Source organism: Numida meleagris, chromosome 5, assembly GCF_002078875.1.
Source record: "Numida meleagris isolate 19003 breed g44 Domestic line chromosome 5, NumMel1.0, whole genome shotgun sequence".
In the NCBI taxonomy this organism is placed as follows: domain Eukaryota; kingdom Metazoa; phylum Chordata; class Aves; order Galliformes; family Numididae; genus Numida; species Numida meleagris.
Genome location: NC_034413.1, coordinates 19635567 through 19659993, shown reverse-complemented (window position 1 = coordinate 19659993; position 24427 = coordinate 19635567). Strand labels below are relative to the sequence as shown.

Sequence of the window (24427 nt, the reverse complement as noted above, 5' to 3'; positions counted from 1 at the left end):
TTTTTGGAGCGTTCCTTTTGATCATGTTCCTCTTGTGTCATTTTCAGCAGACTGATTTGACTGAGAAAATAAAGCTGTTTTTCCTTTTCTTTCCAATAATTCAATATTCTGCTATCAGTTGAAAATGTCCTCCCAACCATAACTCATGATAACTTATCGGATTGATGACTCCTGAAAAGAAGGTTATAATGGTATATACCACTTTCAAAATTGTCACGGATGTGAATAGATATTTACAGGATACTTAGACTAAAGCTGAGCTTTTTTGCAGATATGCATTCCTCTTATCCTTCTGAGGAAATCCTTTCCCTTCCCCAGACATTCTCTGGAATAAAGTAAGGAGGGAAGATAGTTTCTATGTACAGGTCATAGTTGAAATGAGACTGAATACTGATTTGTGCTGTGTTGACTAGTATGCGCATACGCATGAGCCTCTTTTCCTCCCATTTTCATCCGGCTACATTGGCATAATGTTGGCTACAGTTCTAAGCACAGTAAGAAGTCTCAAGATTTCAGCGGCAATTTGCAGTTCTGTCTTCAGATTTTATATTTCATGTGCTGTTTCTTGGATCAGTGAATTGAGGGAAGGGCTGTGCTACAGGGGATTGTAGACTAATACTACAACATTTTTACCAGAGCCACTGACACAGAGAAGACAATTGGAAACCAAATAGCTTGGGTGGCCATTAAAGGTAAAACTGAACAAAACAGAATTTGTGATCTGAAATTCTGTGGTCTTTGGTTAGTATGCTATTTTCTAATGGCAATTTTATTGTCCATTAACATTACCTTGACTTTTAATGGATATTTTCAGAGGTCTTACTATAAAAAAAAAAATTTTTGTTTGGAAGGTGGGGAGATGTTTGCCCCTTTAAAGAGTGAACTGGATGAATTGCAAGAGGAGGTGGCAAGAAGAGCACATGAACAAGAACTACGCAGGAAAAGAGAAAAGGAAATGGAGGCAGCAATGGGCTTTAATCCCCGTCCCAGCAGGTTCATGGATCTAGATGAGCTGCAGAATCAGGGTAACATTTTGAATGCAGTATATTTCGCGAGATTATGGTGCTGAAGTTTTTGAACCTTTGAACTTACTTTCCTACTCTCTATCCCCATCCTCCTCTCCCACTATTGCAATTTTGTATCTTCACATAGAGGAACACAATCAGTTTCAGGCTTGTTGCATACAGAAAACTGGCATTTTGACCATGTTATTTCTTGAATGTGACAATAAGGTAAAACTTTCTAATGCAGGGATGTTTATCATTGCACCTTTCTATTTTGTGTGTAGTGATATCTAGATTTAGCTTTAAGGCTTCTACCAACATTTTGGAATGAGCATCTTTCAGATGCCTCAGATCTACCTGCAGCATACCTTGTCCACTTAGGTTATTATTTTTTTTATTTTTCTTTCTTGTACCATCTCTGACCTAAGCAATTCTGTCTGTTCCTGCCTTTACACTTCATACTCTCCCTCCCTGTTCAGCTGTGCAGCTGCAGCGCGGGGGTGGCAACAAGTACTGGGGCAAGCTTAAGCTGGTAGAGTAATTAAAAAAAAAAGTCTGAGCAGGATTTGACTCACTTATCTTTCCTAAAGGACAAGAATTGGAGAAAAAAAAATTAAAAAGCCAAATATTAAGTCTTAATATCTCTTTTCCAAGACTCCTCACCTTTCTGGTAAGGGATGGCAGCAGAAAAAGAGATTTAATTGGAAGAATGCAACTTCATGCAACAGAAGGAGCATGGCGACAGGATTCAAGTGTAGTGCCTCCGTTTTATTCTCAGTTTCCATCAGCCAGTAAGAGGAACCAGAAGGCTGGCTGACCCAGCTGAGTGAAACCTGGTGCAATGCTTAACTGTGGGTTTCTGGTGATTGGCAGAGCCAAAAAACATGGTGAAACGTGTAGGATTTGGTCTCCTGAATTCACGCATGACTGAGGCAGACTCACTGAGGCACTGTGGCCTCCCAGACCCTCCCGTGTTGCCAGGCCTCATGGGACCCTTACGCTGTTCACTCAAACCTCTTGTAGCAGAGAGGAGATGAGGTGTTGGTGTGCTGCAGAACAGAGGTGAAGGATTGAGATGGGCACCCCAGAGCAATGCGAGCTCTGGACGCAATACAGCTGGCACTCTGCAGCCTACAGCTGTGCCAACTGTTAGAATGTCAGTATATATACCTATGGTGGCTGAATAATATGGTCTTTATGAGAAAGTCTGAGAACCTGAATGTATTTTTTTAAATTTTTTTTGTATCTGTGGGGGACCAGGTTATCCTTTATGGTTCCACTGTGACCTGCCAGTAACCAGTTTACAAGTTCTGGTGTACCAACATAGACCGATAATTTTTTTTATTAGTATTAGGGTTTAATTTAGTAAAGTAAATGCTAATGAGGTAAAAATTGAAAAGTGAACCTCTGTTCTTGAGCACAAAGATGTTATCTTCTCCTGACTAAGAAAAACAGTGTAGTTTTCCAACACATTAGTCTTCTTTGATCTTCTGTTGTGTTGGTAGAAGCAAAACTTGCTTAGCTTTTCACCGTTAAAAACAAATGAAACTAGGATATTTCTTCATCTAAAAAGACTTCAGTACAATGTTTGAGTTACAGCCTTTGTCCTGAGAAAGAAAATTATAATTTGTTCCCGTTAAGCCCTTTCCCATCCCAGTCAGAGATGTAATAGTTTAACATTAGCAAACTGCTAGGTTGCCTGAAACATTTCCTCGTACACAGAACTCCAGAGCACTTGTGACTCATTTTCCCTCAAGTAAATTGCTAAACTCATGAAAGAAAGCTAACTTTAGTATGCTGGCCTTGCTTATGAGCCTCAGTAGCCTTGATTTTGAAACTGAATGTGCTGCTTGATTAACTCACTGCTCTAACAAATCTCACTTCTCTCTGCAGTAATTGCTTTTCGTATGAGTTCTTAATGGGTTTATGTTTCTCCATTTGTGCACAGTGCTGCTGGAGAACAGGTCAGGCCATAGTGTATGTTATGTGAGTTGAGAAAGTATATATTTCTGTTGGCCAAGAAAGATACTCGTGTTCTCTGTTATAATACAGACCTTCCAGAAAAGGAGCCCACCTCCCAGTGAAACAATCTAATATTATTTTGTCCTTCCTCACTTGAGTGTGCACATTTCAGTACATAACTTGCGTAATGTTTAATAGATGACACTAGCTTGTTTGGGCATTTTCTCCTCTCAGAACTGGATGTTTCTTCAGTGTTTCTTATTTGCTGTTTGCGTCCAAGAATGGTTTATATTTTTCTCTTCTGATGATAGTTCTAAGTTACTGTAAAAAGAATTCTTGACTGTTCTCCCTTTCTTTTTTACTCCTCCCCCATGTTTTTCTCCTGAAGCTGCAAGACAATTGGGTTTTCATATTCTCTCTTTTAGTAGTTCAGAGTATGCACTCAGTGCAGTCACAGAACTGTTTTTTGCAGTCATATACACTTGCACTCATGTCTGAGTGTTGTTGTGGCCATCTCAGTAGTTTCATTTTGAAGACATTTTGTGTGGAACTAATTGGATATTCGAAGAAGAGAAAGATGATTTCTGACAGAGGACTTAAGATAATCTAGTGCAAGAAAAGCCCTGGCTTGCTGTGTTTTACCAATTTTGGGATAAATCTAGAATTAAATTCAAGGTAATTCCTACTTGATAGAAATCATCTGAATTAGCTCTGTGACATGTCCACGCCATTTTTTTTACAAAGCTGGACTTGAAAACAACGTGTTAAAGCCGGTACAACTCTCAAGTAGACCAAGGTTGAGGAAAAAGTCTGGTTCACATTGTTTCACTGTGAGCATGTCAAGTGTATCAAGATGCCCAAGTTATACTCCTGCTTAGGAAGAGTTTAGATGTTACAGTAGATGGTTCTAGATACCTACAGCTCTGTGAGAGGTCTGCTGCCAGTGGCTCTGTGTGGAACAATGTAGCAGTCACAAATGGGATGAGTGTAAATGAGGGTTTTGCAAAGAATGAAACCACAATGAAGGGTGCTGCCCATTGCAGGGAGGAGTGATGGCTTTGAGAAGTCCGTGCAGGAGGCAGACTCAATCTTTGAAGAGTCACTGAATCACGAGCAGAAGGGGGATTGTGCTTCAGCTTTGGCTCTCTGTAACGAAGCTATATGTAAGTAACTCTAACCGCTTCAGCTATTGCGCTTTTGACAGTCTGCTAATATCATAAAAAAGACTGAAACATTTAATCATGCTAAATGGTCAGGTAATAATGCAGGGATCCAGCTGGTCTTTAGGAAGGCGATGAGTAACAGAATCTTTTCTTTTGTCAAGCATTCTGTTTGTGGGATTTTAGCCCTATCTTCATCTCCATATTTTCATGTTTGCATCTGTTCTGTTGTTCTCTCCAGCAGTAGTTGCACTGGGACGCTGATGTGTTTTTTTTGGTGCTAAATGTTGCATTTCAGCAAGCACCAGCAAGGTAACTCCTTCTGCCACTTGGCCTTCATTTAACAATTTTTCCCAATCCTCAAGCCAGATTACAAATGACTGTTCTTCATGGAGGGTGTAGCATAGGGAGGAAAAGGTTAGCCTACTGCTAAGTCCTTTGAATTAATTAAAAAAAAAAAAAAAAAGAGCTGTGCTGTACCTACCTCTCAGAAAGAAAAAGCGTTAGGACATTGAAGCGCTTAAATGCATTGTGACACTTGAGAATGTGCGCTATGTGGTTTCATTTTATTTTTATTTTTTGGTCTTTTTCCATTGTGACTGGCTGGCTGTCTCACCCCATGCTCCTCTCTGTCTGTATAGAATGGCCACAGACAGGGTAGGTAGTCCCTGTGCATTTGCATTTAGAAATTGGCTCTTGTGAACTCCAGAGTAGTTGCAATTTACAGCTGTTGTGAAAGCACTATTAGCTTCCATTCCAGCAAGATATGTGCTGAATTTCTGAACCCAGCTGTGTATCCTTGCACAGAAACATAGAATGGCTTAGGTTGGAGGAGGCCTTAAAATCATCTAGTTGCCATGGGCAAGGTTGCCACCTGCTTAATAATGGGAGTCCCAGGTATGGCTTATACAGCAGGAGAACAGAGGAATGAAGCAGCAATGTGGTAGGATTGGAATGAGCCTGTGTGAAGGGGATGAGAAGTTGGGCTAAAACATAGTTAAACAGTTATTACTTTTACTTCATTTTGATTTAGTTTCAATTAACTTGTTTGGACACCTGGCTAAGCTGAATGTGCATTAATGGAAACAGTAGCATCCTTGTGATCTTTTTGTGGCAGTATTTGCATGGTCCATGTTTTATGTTCTTGCTGCATCTTTTTTTTCTTTTTCAATTTTATTCCTTTTTTCTGTTTGTTTTTCTGCTATGTTTTCTTTTGCATTTTAGCTAAACTAAGACTTGCCATGCATGATGCCAACTCTAGCACTCACAGCAGAGCCCTAGTCGATAAGAAGCTGCAAATCAGTATCCGAAAAGCCCGGAGCCTCCAGGATCGCATGCAGCACCAACAGCCATCGCAGCCGCTGCCGTCGCCAACCTGCCACCCACCGCAGGGTGGCACCGTGTCCCAGTCTACAAGGTAGTCCAAGTCTATCACCTAGACCCAGATCTGAGCTGCATCTGAGCAGTACAGTCTGGAAAGAAATAGAAAACTATATATATTACTCTGGATAGTCCAAATCCTACAGTGTTTCTCCTTATTTCTTTCTTGTTTAGGCTAAATTACATTTTAAGAAGGTCAGCTACCTTTTTTTTCTTTTCCCTCCTCAGTAGTTCACTGTGCAGATGTTCAAAATGTGATCTGTGACAGAATTGGAGTCAGTGCCTGGCAGCACTAATATTTTATGCATAGTGAGAAAGAATACAATAGTAACCTGGGGAGAAGGGGCATTAAGATGTAATGTGCAACTGCTTGCCATTGGGAGCAGTTTCAGGACTCAGAGTAGTAAAATACTGTACTATGATAGAAATCTTGCTATAACTGCTTTTATATTGGAAACAGCAATCAACATGTTTTGGCGCACTGTACTGTCAGTGTCAAGTACATTGGTCTTTTCTTTCTAGTCCACTTATCTAATGGTGCTCTAGTACAGCTCTTGGATCCAGATCCTTATCCTGTCACCTTGACTACTCTCCCTGGTGCTCTGTCATTCTTCATTTCCTTTCTATGCTTCCCAGCATCCTGCAGACTCGCTTAGCAGACTCTTCATGATTCTTTCTTCCATATACAGACTTCAACTCTAGCATAATTAACTCTCTGCCGTAACCGATCCTTTCTTCCCATCCTCTTTAGCATGCAGCTTGATCCTTCTTTCTTCCCATACCATTCCCTCCTAGCACAAGACCATCCCTATCCAATTTCTAGGACATTTCTTGTACTGTTACTTTTATTTCCTCTTTCCTTTCGAATATGCTGTATTATTAGAAATGTAGATAAATCTCAGATGAGAATCTTTTCCTTTTTTTAAATAGAGCTATATACTAAAACTCAGTGAATTTGCACAACTGTTAGGGTATAGCTCATAATGTTCTTTTCCTGCAGTAGTTGAATTATATGCAATGAGGGACGATCTTTTTGTCAGTCAGGGTCCATTATAGCCTCTTAGAGCAGAAATAGAGAGTCCCAATTATGCATTTTGGTAGATTCTAAGAAAATGAAAAAAAATGGAACTTTCTGAATTAATTTTGTTAATGCTGAATTTACTGTTGCTTTGTGAAAAGAACATTACTTTTCTGAAAGTTTTATTGAACTAAATGTTGCAGCCAATGGAAAGAATCTATTCATAGCCAGTGTCTTGTATTCTTGCTTTGATGTAAAAAATGTAGACAGTGCAAGGCTTGCAGTTACTCACAGATGAGGTCGTTCTGCTACATGCATTAACTACATATGTGATAACTTCTATTCTGTACATCTGAAGGAGGAAACAAATCAATGATGTTACAGTTTCCTCAGGTTCTCTGTTAGAGCTGTTAGTAGCTTGCTGTTTCCTCACAGGCACAAGAACTTGAAACTTTTTATTACATCTGCATATTAAAATGCTAAACTGAATGCAGAAAAGTGTGAAGGACATGTATGACCCAAGAACATAGTTGTCTTATATTGGTATATAGGAAGAATACAAATTATTATTTAGAAGTATACCTAGAATGTAAATTATTGCAAAATGATGGTTATTTATTTAACTTGAGTAAATATCTTAAAATTGAGAATACAAAGACAATATGAGAGAGATTACGACCTGTTCTTTCCATTTGTCAAGTTATTCTACGTGAAGTTGCCTAGGTATAGAGAACTTTATGGAAATACCATCAGGTTGTTTTCAGATCATGAACTTGTCTGAATTATTTATTAAAAAAATCTAATATATTAACATTGGAAACAATTGTTTATTTTATGTAAATACTATTTTTAGTGTTCTTACGCAGTTATTCCTCTTGCAGTCACAGTTAAAGTACAAAGGGTGCTGTGTAAGAATGCTGGGAAAGATTCCATAAAGCATAGCTTAACTACAGTACTCTTGAAAATGTGAAATGGTTTCGGTAGATCAGTTAAAGTAGAAAATCGCACTTAGAGCGAAGGATTATCATTTCTGCATCTACTGAATTTTAATACAACATCTTCCATCACAATTCAGTTAGCAAAAAAAAAAAGTGCGTTGAGGAATATGTAGCATAGGGTAAGTTCTGCACCCTAGGTGCATAAACAATGACTACTGCTAATCATTTACCCTTCTGTGTGTTTTAGTGAACAGACTGGCCCGTTCCAAGTACTGCTGAGCCAGGAGGTACCACTGGAACCCAACAAGGAAGTGGAATTTGGGTCCAGTTCTTTCTTCCACCCACCTGCTTCCTGCCATGAATTGCACTCATCATTATATCCAGAGTCTTCTTCCCTGCCCCCTCCTGAAAGCAATCCATCCAACAGGATCTCTCCAAACTTCCAGTCTGCTTCTTCTGATTTTCATGACCAAGTTCCCTCTTTTCCCTATAGGCAAGGGTTGGCAGAGAGGTCTGCAAGAACTGAGAATGATGCCCACCATGGTGTGGAATTTACTGACGCTACAGCCACAGGGCCAAAAGAATATAGGGAATGCTGCAGTAGCAGCAAGTTAGAAGAGGTTCATAGCATAGCACCCATTCTCACACCTCAGTACAAATCCAAGACTAACACAGTAAACTCTGGGTCTTTGCCTACACTGTTTCCCTGTCCACATCCACCACAAGCAGCATCTCCTGAAAAGGACAACCAGCACAATCCCTGTTCCAAACTTGCAAGCTCTCCAGTGCGGCCCAGCATTGATCATTTAGGGAGCTATCATGAAATGTCCCCTGCAACTTCATCCCCTTCACAGCAGTGCTCCCTGGATCCTTTGCAGAAAACAAATAAATACTCCAGAGCAAACAGTCATGAGATTTTATTACCCTCACAGGATGAATATGGTGTAGCAGAAGGTTGCAAATCTGAGGCTTTTAGTGCAAAGGGACACGTTCGGTCCTTGGCAGAGCAGTTTCAGAAAATGCATGCAGTCTCCCAGAGAAAAGGTACTCATGAAAGAGGCTGGATTTCTGCAGTATGTCAGGATGAGACGTCTCCAAAACAAATAGAAAAATCTTCCATCAACCCTTCACCCTCTGATTACAGACAGCTAATCCATCAAAACCAAGAGAACAAAACCCAGTCTTCTGAAAAATTACATTCAACTGTGGATATTAGGGATGGGGTGGTTTCTCTGGAGGGTTTTAGTGCCCAGCATGTTGCTTCTAAGAGTATTTGTTCTATTAGTGAAGAGCTGTGTAGAAGAGGTGGACAGAATATAGTAGACTCTGCACCCTACCTGGAAAGGCACTGTCATGATGGAGGAATGAAACAGGTGGATGATGGAGCTACTAGTAGCATGGTTGCCTCTATGCCTGTGGACCGCTGGGTGGATAATGTTACTAGGTATTACAGTTCTCAGAAGGATAATAAGAATACTGAATGGCTTCCTGTACCTGGCAGAAGTCCATCCCTTTCTGATCAGAGAGCAGTTGGAGATGACTTGAGCAGGATCCCTGTACATCTGCATCCACAGTGGAATCAAGACACAGAACAGGAGCTCTCAGAACTGGAATCCCTCTATCAGACTAGTCTGCAGGCATCTCAGGCCACTAGACCTTTCTTGGGAAGACAGGACAGTGCTAGGTATCCATTTGACCATTCAGGTAAGAATACTGCAGTTGTTTTCTTGATTGACCTACCACCATATTCCACTGTAGGTGAGGGGATGTTTTCCAGTCAGTTTAGTTAAATGGGTGTAAATTTAAGTAAATATTCAGGTTGAGGACTCTGAAAACCTTTTAATCATAGAGGTAGAGAAGCACTGTGATACCACAGCCTGGAGAGGCTGCAGTAATTGTTGATCTTAGCAAACAGCAATATCTGTTAAGGATAACATAGAAATAATTGATCCTCTTTTCAAGTAGGAAGCTAGCTGTTTAGGTCAGGCTATTCTACTGTTTGAAAGTCCTACATCACCTCTGCAGTTTGTTAGAACTGTTTCTGTTCCTGGAGTGAATGTTCTACAAATTTGTGACTGTGATTGTATTGTATTTGAGAATTTAGTCTGTACCTGATTGAGCGGAATAACTTTTAAAGCATTGCTAGGTCTGTGAGAACTTTTTTTTTTTTGTTAAGGGACACCTGCTTTAAATTGTGGAAAATTATTTGTGAAAGTGGTGATTAGGGTACAGGATCCATACTAAAATCCTTGAGACCTTGTAGATTAGTTGGTGCTGGAAGCAAATGAATAAATTTTGACACTGGTGGTGAGAACAGCTCTGACATTGCTGGCAACAGTCATTAGAGTCATATGATAGCAGCCCAGTTCCACTTAAGCTGTTCTAATCTTCTGTCTGTGGTAGGACAACACTGATTCTCTGCTTAGCACAACTGAAACAAATTTATTTTTGATCTGTGTGATTGTATTGGAGTTACGAATTTTCTGGTCAAATATAAAGCTGCTCAAAACTTGATGGGTACCAAACTGTGTATGTATACAAATAAAATAGAAATGAATACATATACAAGATAGATTTCCTCCCACCCTGCAACAGTAGGGGTATGAAATTCTGTTGTTCCTGACAAGTCTGGCTGTAACAAGAGTGAATGCCGTAGTAAAACTCTTGAATAGTTTTTTTTAATTCAGCAGCTCAAGTATTCCGTGAAATTCTCATCTTGCACTCTGCTGACAGAGCAGATCCTAAGACAGCCATTTCGTGTTTTCTTTTGGTTTTCTTTCAGAATTAGGGAAGATCTGACCTCACAGCCTCACAGGTACTTTCTTGCATGAGCTTGGATCGGAAGGTCTTATGTGTGTGTCCCTTTATAGCACACTAATGTGGGAACTCTTTTTGGAAAGCCAGCAGGATAGAACCCAATTGCTTTAGTGATAACTGGAGCTTCAGAGTTCTGTCATCAAACACCCTATTTCTTAAGCTTACACTTTTCCTGCCTATTTTCTCACTGCATATCTGAAGAATGAGATATGGATATCCTTTTAGAGTAAAGTTTGTCTTTGAGATCTTTACTTCTGTTTTGCTGTGACTTTCAAATTTTTTTTCCTAAGTTCTGCAAATTCTGTTTAAAAACAAAATGTTTTAGCCAGTGCATCTACTGTAATAAGCTAGGTGAAAATTGTGTGAGTAAATCTGGGACAGCTCTTTCCCACTTTTAACTTGGATTTCCTCTCCATTTGGAAATATGGTTTAAGACTTTCTGTAACGTGTCAATGGCTTTTGTCAGGCCTTTGTATTCAAATTCATGGTAAAAATGCCACTGTTTCATTTCTGAAGCTTTATAACAGAGAGTAGAGGCTCAGAGCCCCAATCCTCCAAATGCCTCCTCAGTGCAGGAAATGTGTTGTTACCAGCACCTCTTCCTTCATAGATAGATTCCTCGTGACCATTTTTATTAGGCCACTGATCTGCCTGTATATTCCTTGAGATATTTTAGGATTATAACTGGCTGGCCATACGCTGAAATCAAGTGTAACTATAATGATCTTCATAGAAAATAGCACTTCCAGCTACTTAACCAGGAAAAGAAGGGCTGACAACCTGTAGCACTGGGTGGGAACAAGTGGATGGATGTGTGGAGAACTTAAGCTGACGGTCTTGTTTATCTCAAGTAACTTAGGTAACTGGCTTGGTAGCTATCTTCTGTCCATTTAGGCCCACTAAACTATCCTGGTTCTGTAACAAACAAGCACTGATGTGCAGCTAAATCATTTGATCTTAGCTCTACTAAGTGTTTAAATTCACTGTTCCCTAGAAGTTTGTAGAGGGGAAAGTGAAACAGGAGCGGGTGTCTTGATGGACTCTTCCTTTGACAATGTTGAGAGTTAGTTTAATCTATTCATGTTGAAAGAATCTGCGATTACTTCTCATTCTGTATGTATAGTCCCTATCAGAAAATAAAGATGTACTGTCATGTGGAAATAAGCCTAGAATTTAACCATAACAATTTTCTTCTCAGTCTCTGCAAACCTGAATGCGAGGAAGCTGCATACTACAGCTGGCATGGGTCTCTCGAAAACCCCGACAGCAGAGATCGAGCGCAGTCTGTATGGTTCCACTGTCTCTTCTGTCTCCAAGGTGATGGCATGTTTACTACTATGTTGCACTACAGAAGGAAGCACTTAGCCTGTGCAAGTGAAAGAAACTTAAATGGGAGAAGAATATGTTATTTAAAAAACATAAGGTAGTGGGATCATTGATACTACTATTAAAGAGAATTTAAAGTGCAACCTAGTGGAGAATTAATTAAAGAAAACATGAATGACTCATGCTACATGCACCTTGCATGTGACCACATTACCTACATTCTGACTCTGAGATCACGTACCTCTGAAAACTTTATCCTCTTTGAACATACTGACACAAACTGCTTTGTGTTTCAGTTTACGATTACTGCTTCCGGATATTACCACTTAGAGGAAAACAGATTTCTTTTCCCATTTTGACTACATCACTAGATGTTTTGAAAGATATTTGCAGTAGTTAGTTTCTGGTCACTTCAGATGGGAGAAGATACTTTTTTCTGAGGGGGACCTGTTTAAATAATTGGTAGTTGCATATCAGTGCCCGCACAAGAATATGTATTCATACAAGTACCTCCTATAGAACTTTCATACTCATTAAACGGAACAAATAGTAGTCTTTTTGTCCTGTCTTTGGATACTTACGAAAGAGATAATCTCACTAAAGAAAAAAAAATAACAAAAAACCATACAGAATATTTTTTATAACCAGGTTCAAAAGGCTCATTTGCTTTAAGTGCTCAAGGTAAGACTTGAGTGAAGCATTTCAAAAAGGGAAAGAACATGGAATTTCAAGAGGGAATCTCTTAAATACGTAGTGATCTATTCCCTGTAATAATTATGCAAAATTGATGTTACAGAAAGCCTTTTCTGAAGTCTCTGATATTGTCTGCAGGTCACATATACCGGAGAACGTAGCAGGGAACCAGAAGAGGAGGAAATGTACAGTGCAGAGAATTTCCGTCGCATTGCTCGCAGTCTCAGTGGGACAGTTGTCTCGAACAGAGAAGAGACCCTGGTCTCTTCTCACAGTTTTGTAAGTAGAATGATGTGCAGCTTTCCAAAGAGCATGTAGACTTACTGTTTTCTGACTACATTTAGTACTTAATAAACAAGAAAGCAGACAGCTGAGTAACAAGCCATGATGGAAGGCTTGTCTGTGTGAATTTTGTTCTCTTTCTGGAAGAAGAAGGAGCTTTTCTTTAAACAGCAAAGTCATTTTTTCAGGAGTTGAGACTAATACCTTCTGCAACTGGTAAGATGTGAGCTAATATTCCTTGCCCAGTGTACAAGGACATCCAGAATAATTTTTTTTTTTTCTTTCCTTTGTTAAATAGACTTAAGTAGAAGATAAAAACTGCCAGAAAGGAAAACAGTAACAGATTATTCTTGGTGTTGAGCAACATAACCAGCTGTAATAATCAGTTCCGGTGCTGACTGGCCTGCTGTTGTTTTGTGGATTCAGTTTGTGAACTAAACCTTTATGACTGGTCTGTGTGGTTTTTGTTTTGTTTTCTCCTTGGTATATTTCAGTCTTGGTATATACCAAGTCTCCTTGGAATATTTATCCAAGTGTATTCCAATCAAATAATCCTCCTAAGTAGCCCACCACTGCAGTAAGAGCCTTACTGGATTGATGCAATTTTTGTTTGTATTTCTTCACTTACAAATGCATGGTGTTTTTTTTTTGTTGTTGTTCCAGTAACTCATCCTTTTCCTTGGATCAACACCACTGTTGCTTGATTCAACCCAGCTCTGTGTTTACTCATCATTTTATGTTTTTTCTTCTCCTTTCTCATTTTATAAAAGGAAGCACCAAATATGAGGAAAATGCCAATGGAAACCAGCCACCGTTCTTACAGCTCCACTTCCCTTCCTTTCACCCATGATCCTTCTGTGTTTCCCTTTGATCCCCAGCACACCCCAAACCAGGTGCAGCACCTACCCCATGATGTACTGATGCCCAGCATGGTGGGCAAGGCACGTAAACCGTCAGGTAATCACAGGATTTTTCATCCTTGCTCGTGGTCAGAAATATTGCTGAAATATATTGCTGCAGATCTTGCCTTTCATAATATATACCATCTCCCTGAATTTCTCCAGAAATCTGAAAGGATTAAACGCATTCTTTTTCTCCTCTGCCCTTCAGAGTTGTTCAGTGATTCTGTGCTAAGTAGACATAAAATGAAATGATCTTTATGGAAACATTATAATTACTTTTAATATGAAATCATGTTTACATTTTTGTGAGATATTTTCTTCAGTGTTAAAGCAACAGTAAAACCCACCGCGCTGTTGTCATGTATTGAAGTAAATCTGCAAGCTACTAGTTCCAGCAAATCGCGAATGTAACTGTGCCAGTAGAAATAACTAATTCCTGCCTTTTTCTGCCTGTGAATTACTTTCCCTATGAAAGACATCAAAACCAGTTTAATCTCCCAGCCTTGAAATACTTTGGGCTTCTTGATGACACAAGAGATGGCTATTAAAGAAATCTTTTGCCCTGTGAAGTCTGTGGTAGTAACTGAAGTAGGATAAGTAGAAAATGCAGAGAGAAAAATGAACGCTAGAAAAGAGTGCGATTAGTTTTTATTCAGAATTACACATCAACCTTTAACTGGATGTATTAGTGATTAAGTTTATCTTCTGTCATGCGTTGGCCAGCTGAAAGATCTGAGAGGAAGCAACAATACACAAAAAATAACTCTGAAGCCCTTTCTTTTTTTTTCCCTAGGAGATCAGAAGAACATCATCCAGAAACTTCTGGTTGTGCCTGACAGGGGTGAAGCTTTCCAAGGTGAAGACTACCCAGGTATGGCACTGAGCTATGGAAGTCTCCCTTGTGCGCCCAGAGGCACTCTCTCCCATGGGCAAAAACCTCTTGCTAATCCATGTTCAGGAGGTGGAGCATCAAATGTCTCTGGCCGTTGGCTGAACATGAGCTACCCTGCCAGACAAACAGCAACATTACCAGATAAACGAATGACACTCTGGGGGAAACGTTCTGGCCAACCAGGCAAGACTTTACAGGAAGGCTTCCTCCAGCAGCCTTCACAACATCAAATGCGTGAGTCTTATGCCACCAGTTGCAGGCCGCCAGCCAGCACAGACTACAGCACTTTAAGAATACTGCATCAGCCTTCTTGGGACCTCGGTGCTCCTCAAGGTTGTCCTGTGCCCCCTTCCTCTGTTAAGGCCCCAGGTCCAAGGAGAGTTGATATGCCCCCAGAAGAAGACTGGCGACAAAACAGCTATACCCCTCAGCCGGGCAGAAGGTGGATGCTGCCAGTGCATGTGAAGGATGGGGCTTTTTCTTCAGCTTCAGAGGCACACAGAAATATACTGGCTCGAGCAGCAGCAGCTACTGGCACTGTGCAAAAAAATGGGTGGTAAGGCCCCATCCACTCCATGCACCCTGATAAATCACTCTGTGAACACACTATTGCTGTTGCTATACTGTGGATTATACGGAGACAGCAAACTCTTTCGATCAAGTTACCTGTGCCAGTTTTGTCTTAAAATGTAGCTATGTAATATGTGGAAACTAATTGCACTGTATTTCTTTTCTGACACTACTGAACTGCTGTCTGAATGGGGAATCTTAACTATTATAGTCTTGGCCTCTTCTAGCAAAAAACGTTGTAGGAATGTTAGGCATCAGGGGCATTGGTTTACGGGTAAGTTCAGAAATACACGCATGTTTTGAAGGAAGACGGCCGTTAATGTAAGGACATTTTAAAGGATTTTTTCATGAAATGTAGCCTTGGTAAATTCTTTGCATACAAAGCCAATTACTTTGTTTTCTTCTCCTTCCTCTTCTCTTTCCTTCATAGGGAAAAAATAAACTAACCAACTTCCCAGGTTCCAGTAAATCTACACTTGAAAAGCTGGAGGTTAGTAAAACAAACCCAGTTTTCAGTGTACCGAGATCTCAGTTCAGAGATCACAGCCACAGCTGCTGCTGAGGAAGTGGCAGGGAGACATTGTTCATCAGTAAACCAGAGTTTTTCCCCACTTCCTAGGGACAAACTAACAATGCTTCAAACGGAAAAGATTGTTAATGCTGCACGCTTAATGACACCGATGTAAACACAGAATAAGTTTAACTATTTTAGTGTCAAACATACTTGCTTTTGTAAGTATTTTTCAAATAAACCTATGAAAATAGTTCTACTCACCTGTCCGTTTATGAGCTTTCTTTGCTATTTGCCTTTGCTGATGAATTGATCTGAAAATGCTTATTTTTTTACACACTGAGTAGATTGTTATGCTTCATTTACAAAGTTTGTATAATAAGTACATATCTAGATCCAAGGACATCACGAGGGTATAATTTTATTCTTAGATTTGATGTTTTACACTACTGTAACTTTCCCTTCAAAACAGGCAGTAGTTACATGTCCTTTGAAAAGTATTTGAGACTTCCTGGTTGGAGAGGGTAGGGACATCTATTGAATCTATTCACGATGTATGCCGATAGGATTCTTACCCGTATCCAGAAGGGTAATTAGAAATGATTGATGTCATGAGAAATTTCATTGTAACAAGAGTTCCACTCCTGCTCTTGCAAATGTTTTCAGATGTGCTGGTTATAAGTTGTTAAAACCTGTGCTATTATGTGTTGATATAAAAATGGGACCGTAGACTGGGACCTTCTATCCTCTATCCCGGCCAGCTAGTGGAAGATACAGACTGCCCTCTAGTGCACGGTCTTACTAATCCAGTCTCATTGGTGTTCTGAGTGAGTATTTTAGTTTTTATTTCTAGTTCATTTCATTACTTGCATTTCAGTGCTTGGTAAGATTTCATCTGCTCTTGCTGTTCAGTCTGAGTTTGAATTTCATTCGTTTTACTAAAAATCATTTTTCTGTTTCTTGTTTCTGAATAATTAATTGCTGTTATGTTGACTGTTGTTACAGTCTCATGTAACTGCTTAACATTGAATCATGTTTTACATTTCGGATTATATTGCACATTTCTATGTACATAGCTGACCCCACTAGCTCTAGGGACAGGACACAAACATTCTCTTTCTGTACTCCACCATTCCAAAATTCCCTACCTAATTTTGGCTTTTTCTGAGTGGTTTAGCCAGTTTAATAATATGAAATTTTGAACAATGCTACTAATTTTAATTTTTTTTTTACCAATTCTTTAAACATAAATCAATGGAATATTACTGTACTGAAACAACAGCTTGATTTAAGCTTTGTTCCATGGACCTGTTGGTCTCTTTGGCTGCACATGGACACATGATAACAAACTGAATTTCCTAGCTGAGAAAGGTAAAAGTTGGCTTATAGGAAGTGGCTCCAAGGCAGAAGTGGATACTTACGTGGCACACAACTGATGGAAACATTCCTGTTGCGTTTGCTTCTCTCTTGTTGGTAGAGTGATATGATTTGTGTGAGGGTAATCTGGGCACAAGCAGCCCCTGTTTGTTTTCAGCCTTTTTTCTTTTATTTTTTTAACACCTTTAGCAGTTAGATGAAGTTGCAGTAGCCCCAGTATACAAATGAGGGTGTAGGTATTTGATACTTTTCTCACTATAGCTCTGAAAGAGTCAGGGTGCAGAGTGAGGCTGTAAGTAGTCTTGAACTCAGTTGTCTAAAACAAAAACAAAAAAATCTGCCAAAATAAAGCACAAAGTCACTTATTCAAGAAGCAAAATGTGGCATGAAACATTTGCAAATAAAGAAAATGCATATGTTTATTTTTTATAATAATCCTAGCTACTGAGAAGGAGGAAGTATGCTTCCATAAAATGTGCAGAACAATTCTGAGTTTAGGCAACTCATCTTAATCATACCAGCACTGGTATAATTCAGTTTTTCTTTACAAAGGGAACCGTTGGGGTTTTATATTGTTATTGTTTTGTTGGTGCTTTTTCTTACTTATCATAGTTCTAGCGCTTAGGTTTCAAAACTGATTTGTAAATCTCCTGTGTATATTAACTGCTTACTATTAAATTAACTGAACTAGAGATCTGAAGTGGACAAGTTAGGTCATAACCTCTGAAATATCTCCATACCAAGCAGTACGCTAGTATATCGGAATAGAAACAAACTGAAGTAGGTTCAACAATACACTTAATATGGAAGGAAATGGGAATGTGAAGAAATAACCTTGCTTCATCTGTAACTTGTGCCTGCAAGTCTTAGTGGCATTAGTAAGTTTTGCATTATTTTGACTAACTGCAGACTTTTCAGTCCCCTCAGTGATGTTTATTTCTATTTTTGTACCCTAGAAAATACATTGTATTAGTTTAATAGCTCATTAAAAATCAGCGCCCATAAGATGGGAGGAAGCTTCCACTAGCAGCTAGCGGGAACTCAGCAGCTATTTTGGAACAGTATTTCCTCGTAAATCTTATAAGCTTTGATGCATCATAATGATGGTTTTCTTCCTAAAATACCTCTGTTACTGGCTGCAGAGTAGTTTAGTGGGTAGAACTGAAATGGGGTGAAAAAAAATCTTAAATCTACATTTTATATAATTCTAGTTTTCCTAAAGTAAAACATTCACTGCATTTGTACAGTCTCTCAAGGTGTTGTAATGTATTTAGACCTGGCTATGTAGGGAAAAAAAAAAGAGCAATGACAGGGACTTGGTGTTCTAGTGGTAGCAAATATATGTTAATGTAATCTTTCTGTATATGAAAAAGGAACTACCTAGCACAGTTATTTCTCTTGAAGGCAACAGTGTTTGTGCATGCTGTTTATGGAAAACATACTCTGACCTGCTGAGCAGCTGATGTGGTCCAGTGGAGCGTGTGTTAGAGGGTACAGCACCAGTCAGACACAAAATGAACTTTGCTTTAGAGAAGGGTGCTACAGAAGTGTAAGGTAAGTGCCTTGTTCTTCATAAACAAAGGCTGCAACACCCACATTAGGATGGGTGGACTTGGAAAAGAGGAATTTTTGTTTTCCTGATATTTTCTGTGTTTCCTAACATTGCTGATAGTGATGGTTGGGGTAGTAGGAAGTAAAAAGCATAGAGAGCATTCCCAATAACTGGAACATCTTGCATTTAATGTCATTTCATCTGTTGACATATTTTGGCAGTGTGAATTAACTCCACCTCTGTCATGAATTAATAAGTCACCTGAGGTATGCACTGAATGCATAGCTCAATGAAGAATGAGAAGGCAGATCTGTGAATCATTTTGGGGGAGGGAGAGAAGAGAAAGAAGAAAGCAAAAGAGAAGAGAATTTGAGTGGGCTGGAATTGAAGGAAACAGATGGGTGAAAAAGATGAGTTACAAGAACACGTATGCGTTGCATCTCTTTCCTTAGATGTCTCCATCTTTCTGAAGAACGCTTGGTAATGGATCTGTCTGAATTTTCTTCTTCTCTCAATGGATATATTCCTAGGCAGAAAGGGTCCTCAGAACCAGAGAGCCACTTTAGCTTTTGAGAAGAGAAGACTGATGTGGAGAGTGGTCGGTAATCTTTATTGGACTAATAATGTTCATGCCACTGTAAATTAAACTATACAGAAACATTTACATACCACTTTTATATGTACGTATAAATAGACATTGGGTAAACGGTGTAATGGCCAGGCTGGTGTTTATACCAGCCGAGGCAAAGATAAAAATGCGCTTCCATTTTTACAAATCCCACACTTGCATTAGGTATATTTTGTAGTCTCTTAGCACTGTGCCGTTTCCTGCTTAGCACTATGAGTGGTAAAAACAAAAGTAAGATTTTTACACATCTATGTTTGCTGGGACTAGCATTTCATCACTGCAGATCACTGTTCAGAACATTTTCAAGCCTAGTTACATGGATCTGTGATGCACCTTTTGCACCACTTCTTCCACAATTACTATCACTGCTGGAGTTTCTCTAAAGTTTTGTGCAATACTGGGAAACTGCACTGACTTAAAAAAGCAAAAAACAGAGTTATCAGATGGTTGCTAGTATAAATCACAAGCTACTCGACTACCACAGTTTTAGCCTGTTGCACACGCTTCCTGCACGTTTCCTTCACTTTCTGGTTACCTCAGTGAACTGGCTGCAGAAGTACAGACTGTGTTTTGAAAGCTTGTCAAGGCCCCTGTCTTTTTGCATACTATCACAATCATAAAAGAACAGGCTAAGGCATTCTGGCCTGTGGCACTTAGCCTAACCCTAGAATTTTAGGTGATATTTTTCTAACCAAAACCTAACAGCCACATCTCTAATTAACATCTCACACCTCTGCAGTGGTGCCTCAAACTCTTGCATTGGTTTCTCAAAACACTGTTCACTTGCTCTGCTTAAAGCATTCCTTCCCCCTCCCTTATTATCTAGTTCAAACTTTTCCTTCCTTAGCCTTAAGGTATTGCTCCTTCTTCCATCTGAGACTAAGCAATTCCCTCTTTTCATTTATCTTACTACCTTGATGGTAATAATAGACTGTGTGCCAGTCACCTCTATTCACTCCAAAAATTGAGTTCACTCTGCTTTTTGCTGCCCTCCTTTGTATTCTCTAGTTTTCTTAAAGCCTCCACAAGCAGGAGACCTAGCTAACAAAGTATTCTAGGTAGGCAGGCCTACCTATAAGACATTATTTTAAAAAACACCCTGTCGCTCTAAAACAACTATGATGTAAAAGTATGAATTTCTACTTCGAGTTATCTTGATTCATGAACAAGATGTCCTGTAGATAAGAGAAATCCCATCCAATCAGTTTTTAGTTGAATGAAAATTTAATGAGATTCATTCAATCTATTACTAAAATGCATTTTGTCTCATATCTCAGTATTGCATGAACAGCCATGAAACCCTGTGGCCTTTTTTTCTTGTGTGTTCCTGGCAACCACATTTCTGGTCAAAAAGTTTTCCTTGGCCATGCTGACTTACTGTAATGTCAAGGAGAGACTGAAGGAATAATTTGGTGTCTATCCCAAGTCATTGATTTGTCTGACATTTGGCAACTACAGTTTTATAGTGATAACAATTTCATGATGCTGGAGAAAATGGAGTAAGAATATGCTTTCCATCTTTCTGAATTATGCTGTTGTGTTATGAATAATACAGTTTGCCATAAAAACCTGTCTTTGGACAACGAGGAAGTCTTGTGTAGTTCTAAGAAAAAATTTTCAAGTACTTGTATTGAATACTTGTAAGTACAGCAATAGGTCAAAATCCATTTAAGTTAAAATGTGGCTGCTTCTGAGTCAGTGTCACAGTTTATATGAACCACAATACCACTTCTGGCAGTTCAGACAGGACTGTTTCAAGCAGTCACTACTGAGAGTCAATGAAGTGGAACAACCTTTTCAAAGTTTTGCCTTCCTCATGTTATTCTCCTGCTTATAGCACATCTTCCCTTGTCAGACCTGGTTTATCTCTGCAAGATTTGCTCTATGCATCTTTCTCTTGGGGTCTGGAATATATCTCTCTCTCTCCTGTGATTCAGTTTCTTTCTTAGAGTTTTCAAAAAGTCCTCGTTGGGTAATTAGATGATTCTGGGACAATGCATTGTGCCAGTTTTCAAGATATGTCGCTGTTAGAATCAGAAGGGACTGTTCTGACCTCGTGCATGAGATGAATACAGAATTTCACACAGTCACTTTTATGTCTAGCTTCTGTCTGGACTTTTTGTCTGAGGTGAATATTTACTTAAATACATATTCTGCTATATCTTGTACTATCTAGGTGAAGTGTCAGAGAAGTCTGTTTTAACATGACACCTATTCATTTAAACATCTATTGCATGCAGCTCAAATATGTACTGCTTTCAGATGGAGCAGGAGGAAGGCAAAGATCATCTGCATCCCAAATGACTCTATTCCCCATGGTATAGATCAAGATGGAGTGGCTTGATTATTCCCTGTGTTTCTTGCTGTTTTTTCTCTGCTATGAAAGCAGCTGTTCAAAAAGTAGTCCAGTGCAAGCTAGAGGAAGATTTGGTATACAATCAGAATTGCAATCAGTCTTTTTTTTTAGTGGGTATTAAAATGTGTGGAATGAGATGGCCACTTGGTGGCAAAGCTGAATGGCAAATAAAATGCAGTTCTGCTTTTTCAGTAATGCTTTTATTTGACTGGCACTTATAGGAAATTTGAGGTAAACTGTCAGCTTTATAAAGGCATGCTGACTTAAGCCTGTATTTCAGTAATTGCACTAACTTCTAACAATCATAATGCTACTTCTGGTGCTAGTACAAATTGTTTGGTTTGTTGAAGACAAGAGGTGAATCAAACAGCTTTGCTTTCTCCATGAAGTTATATTTGGTTAGTTGGGGCAACGTGAGTGAATGCCCCTTCTAGAGTCTCTAGCTGATTGAGAGACAACATTACCTGAAAGCTTCAACAGCAAGCTAAAGGACTTGCATGTAGTTCAGTAACTTGTCTCTCACTAATACAGGTTTTGTGTTGTCCTCATGTCAAATGCACTTACTCTGTACTTTGATGAGACAAGGCAAAATATATTTAAGAAAACCAAATGAACATCAACAACACCTTGAGAATAATAAAAAACTCAAGTACATGTGCTAGCTAACTTCTGTTTCTAGGTGCTGTTCTCAAAAAAAGGGTAATTCATTAAAGTTTTATGGAGAGAGATAACATCATTTGTTAAATCACCCTGATATATTTGCAGGGCAGGGGAACAGCAAGCTTGTATCTGTATGAGCCTTTTCCTCAGGTGGTGCCTGGCTATCTCTGGAAGCATTTCAGCATGGTAACCACTAGGTATGCTGTCTGGAAGCTGATGTTGTTTCCTCTCATCATGGCATCATAACCTGAAAGTAATGCCTCTTATTCATTTCCATGCATCTACAACAGTTACAAAGGGCACGATAACACTATTTGCTAGAGCAAATTCTCAGCTACAAAACACTATTTTTCAGCCTTGCCATAACCATTAGCTATGTATTTTCACCAGCCATGAACACGACCTGCATGCCACTCTCATAAAAATCTGCACCAGTGAAAGTGACCTACTGTCACTGCTGCCGCTGCTGGAATACATCAGCCACTGCCTCACTGTGCTCACATCCACTGTTTGGTCTCCATCAGAGTTCAGTAAACGTTGATGTATGTCAGTGGATACCATTTCTTCACATGGAAGAATTCAGATGTCTGGTGTCATGACATGACATATGAAACATTTTGTAGACTGCCCCTCTGCTGATATCTGTCACATGGCAACAAAATGTAACATATTGGTGGGAAGGTTCAACCTCAACTGCCATACCACCAACCTCCACCTCCAACATCATAAAGTAAGAGGCATTACTTTCAGAGCAGTGCTTGTACTGTGCTTTTTCCTCACCCAACGTTGTGTCAGCCCATCACTTCACGTCCCGAGGAAAAAAGCACGTTAGCTGTGGGCTCAAGGAAGCAACTGTAAGAGGCATCTCTTCTGCAGTTCTGCCTCAGGTGAGGTGAGGAAGTGACCTGGCTATAGCCAGCACAGTCTCAGGCTTCCTCTCTGTTTGGCAGTATATGGGACAACTGTATTTTTCTCTGCTGTTTCACACTGTCAAACATCAAAACCGCATTTATTACTGAGCTCCACTTTATTCTAAAAAAGTTTATGAATTCATTTCTCTTTCCTTGTTCCAGCAGGTGCACTTCAAGCTAATTCTAAGGCAATGGGAACAATGCATACATATTGCCCTCCCAATCCCATGCTCTCGCTGCATATTCTGAACTGATAGATATGGATGATGTTGAAGCAAATGAGCTTTTTTTCTTTTTACGAACCAGACCCTTTAAATTGGTCATACAATGACAGACATTTGCAGAGCATGTGGTATGAGGTAGTAATTCCTTCTACTGGGGAGCTAAGCAGTAAATCCAGAGTAGTGATCCTGGATTTCTTTGTGGTACATACTCTAATGTATCCTAGCTCTCTGTGTGCATGCACACATTTAACTTGTGGACAGTGAATTAATAGAATTATATTTTCTAAAGCTGTTTTGAAGTCTTAGGTGTTCCATTAATAAATAACCCAAATGGTTATAATTCTGATTCCCTTGAGTCTAGCAGTTGCTTCTGATTAATATTTTTAATTTTAAAGTGATATTTCATTCAGAATTTCTTGCCTGGACTGTCTTGGTCATGTAATGAATTAAAAAAAAAAAAAAGTCAAACCAAGCTCTTGGGTAAGCTACCAGTTTTTATGCATTTTTGGTGGTCAAGCAGCTTTTCACGCTCAAACTTACAGGTACTGACCTCAGCCGTTGGTCTTCTCCTTCTGACTCGGATAGGACAAGAGCAAGGTTTCACTGCAAACTTCTCATTTGGAACCACCTTTCCATAATTCCCGATTCGTTGTGGGCAGTAGCACAGCTCGGTACAGTTCTTATGCATTTCTTGCTTATTAGCCAAAATGCAAAGTAGCAACTGTATAGATGTATGCTGCGTTTGTGTAGGTATAGTTTTATGTACGTGCATAGATGCTTGCTCGATAGGGCTGGGTTTGCTGGCAGTCAACACAGTAAGCGGCCTCGGCCCGCAGGCCCACCGCTGCCACCCGCCGCCTCACAAAATGGCTCCTCGGGCTCGGGGGCGGCCCCGCGGAGCTCTCCATGGTGGCCGCCGGCCCCGGCCCTGCCGCGGGTCCGCGCCGTGGCGCCGCCCCTCCGTTGGGGCCTAGCGCCCGACCGGCCCGGGGGCGGGGAAGCGCCGCGGCGGGGCGCTCCTGGTTCCGCCGCCGCCGCCTCCCCGAGCCGGGGCAGCCCGCAGGGCCGGGCCGCAGCCCCCGCCCCTTCCTTTCCGCGCCGCCCCGGGGGGAGCGGAGTTTCGCCACGCTCCCTAACGGCCGCGCCGCCGGCTCGGCGGAGCCAGGAGTTTCGCCACGCTCCCGCAGTCCCCTCGTGGGGCGGCGGCGCGGTGCATGCCGGGCCCGAGGCGGACTGTCCCTTCGCTGCGCGAGGAGCTGGGAGC

General features: G+C 40.2%; 1 protein-coding gene across 11 annotated transcripts in view; it reads left to right on the top strand.

Moving 5' to 3' along the window:
• Positions 1 to 15714, top strand: part of USP54 (ubiquitin specific peptidase 54) — a 100003-nt gene extending 84289 nt beyond the window's left edge. For 6 of the 11 annotated variants that reach the window (XM_021400775.1, XM_021400776.1, XM_021400774.1 and 3 more), the window contains 8 exons: positions 852 to 1025; positions 4010 to 4129; positions 5351 to 5543; positions 7710 to 9166; positions 11478 to 11596; positions 12437 to 12577; positions 13351 to 13537; positions 14276 to 15714. In XM_021400775.1, coding sequence (XP_021256450.1) covers positions 852 to 1025; positions 4010 to 4129; positions 5351 to 5543; positions 7710 to 9166; positions 11478 to 11596; positions 12437 to 12577; positions 13351 to 13537; positions 14276 to 14934 — 3050 coding nt within the window. In that variant the 3' untranslated portion in view covers positions 14935 to 15714. Of the gene's footprint in view, positions 1 to 851; positions 1026 to 4009; positions 4130 to 5350; positions 5544 to 7709; positions 10278 to 11477; positions 11597 to 12436; positions 12578 to 13350; positions 13538 to 14275 lie in introns of those variants that run through there. The other 5 variants (XM_021400782.1, XM_021400780.1, XM_021400778.1 and 2 more) reach the window with 4 other exon arrangements.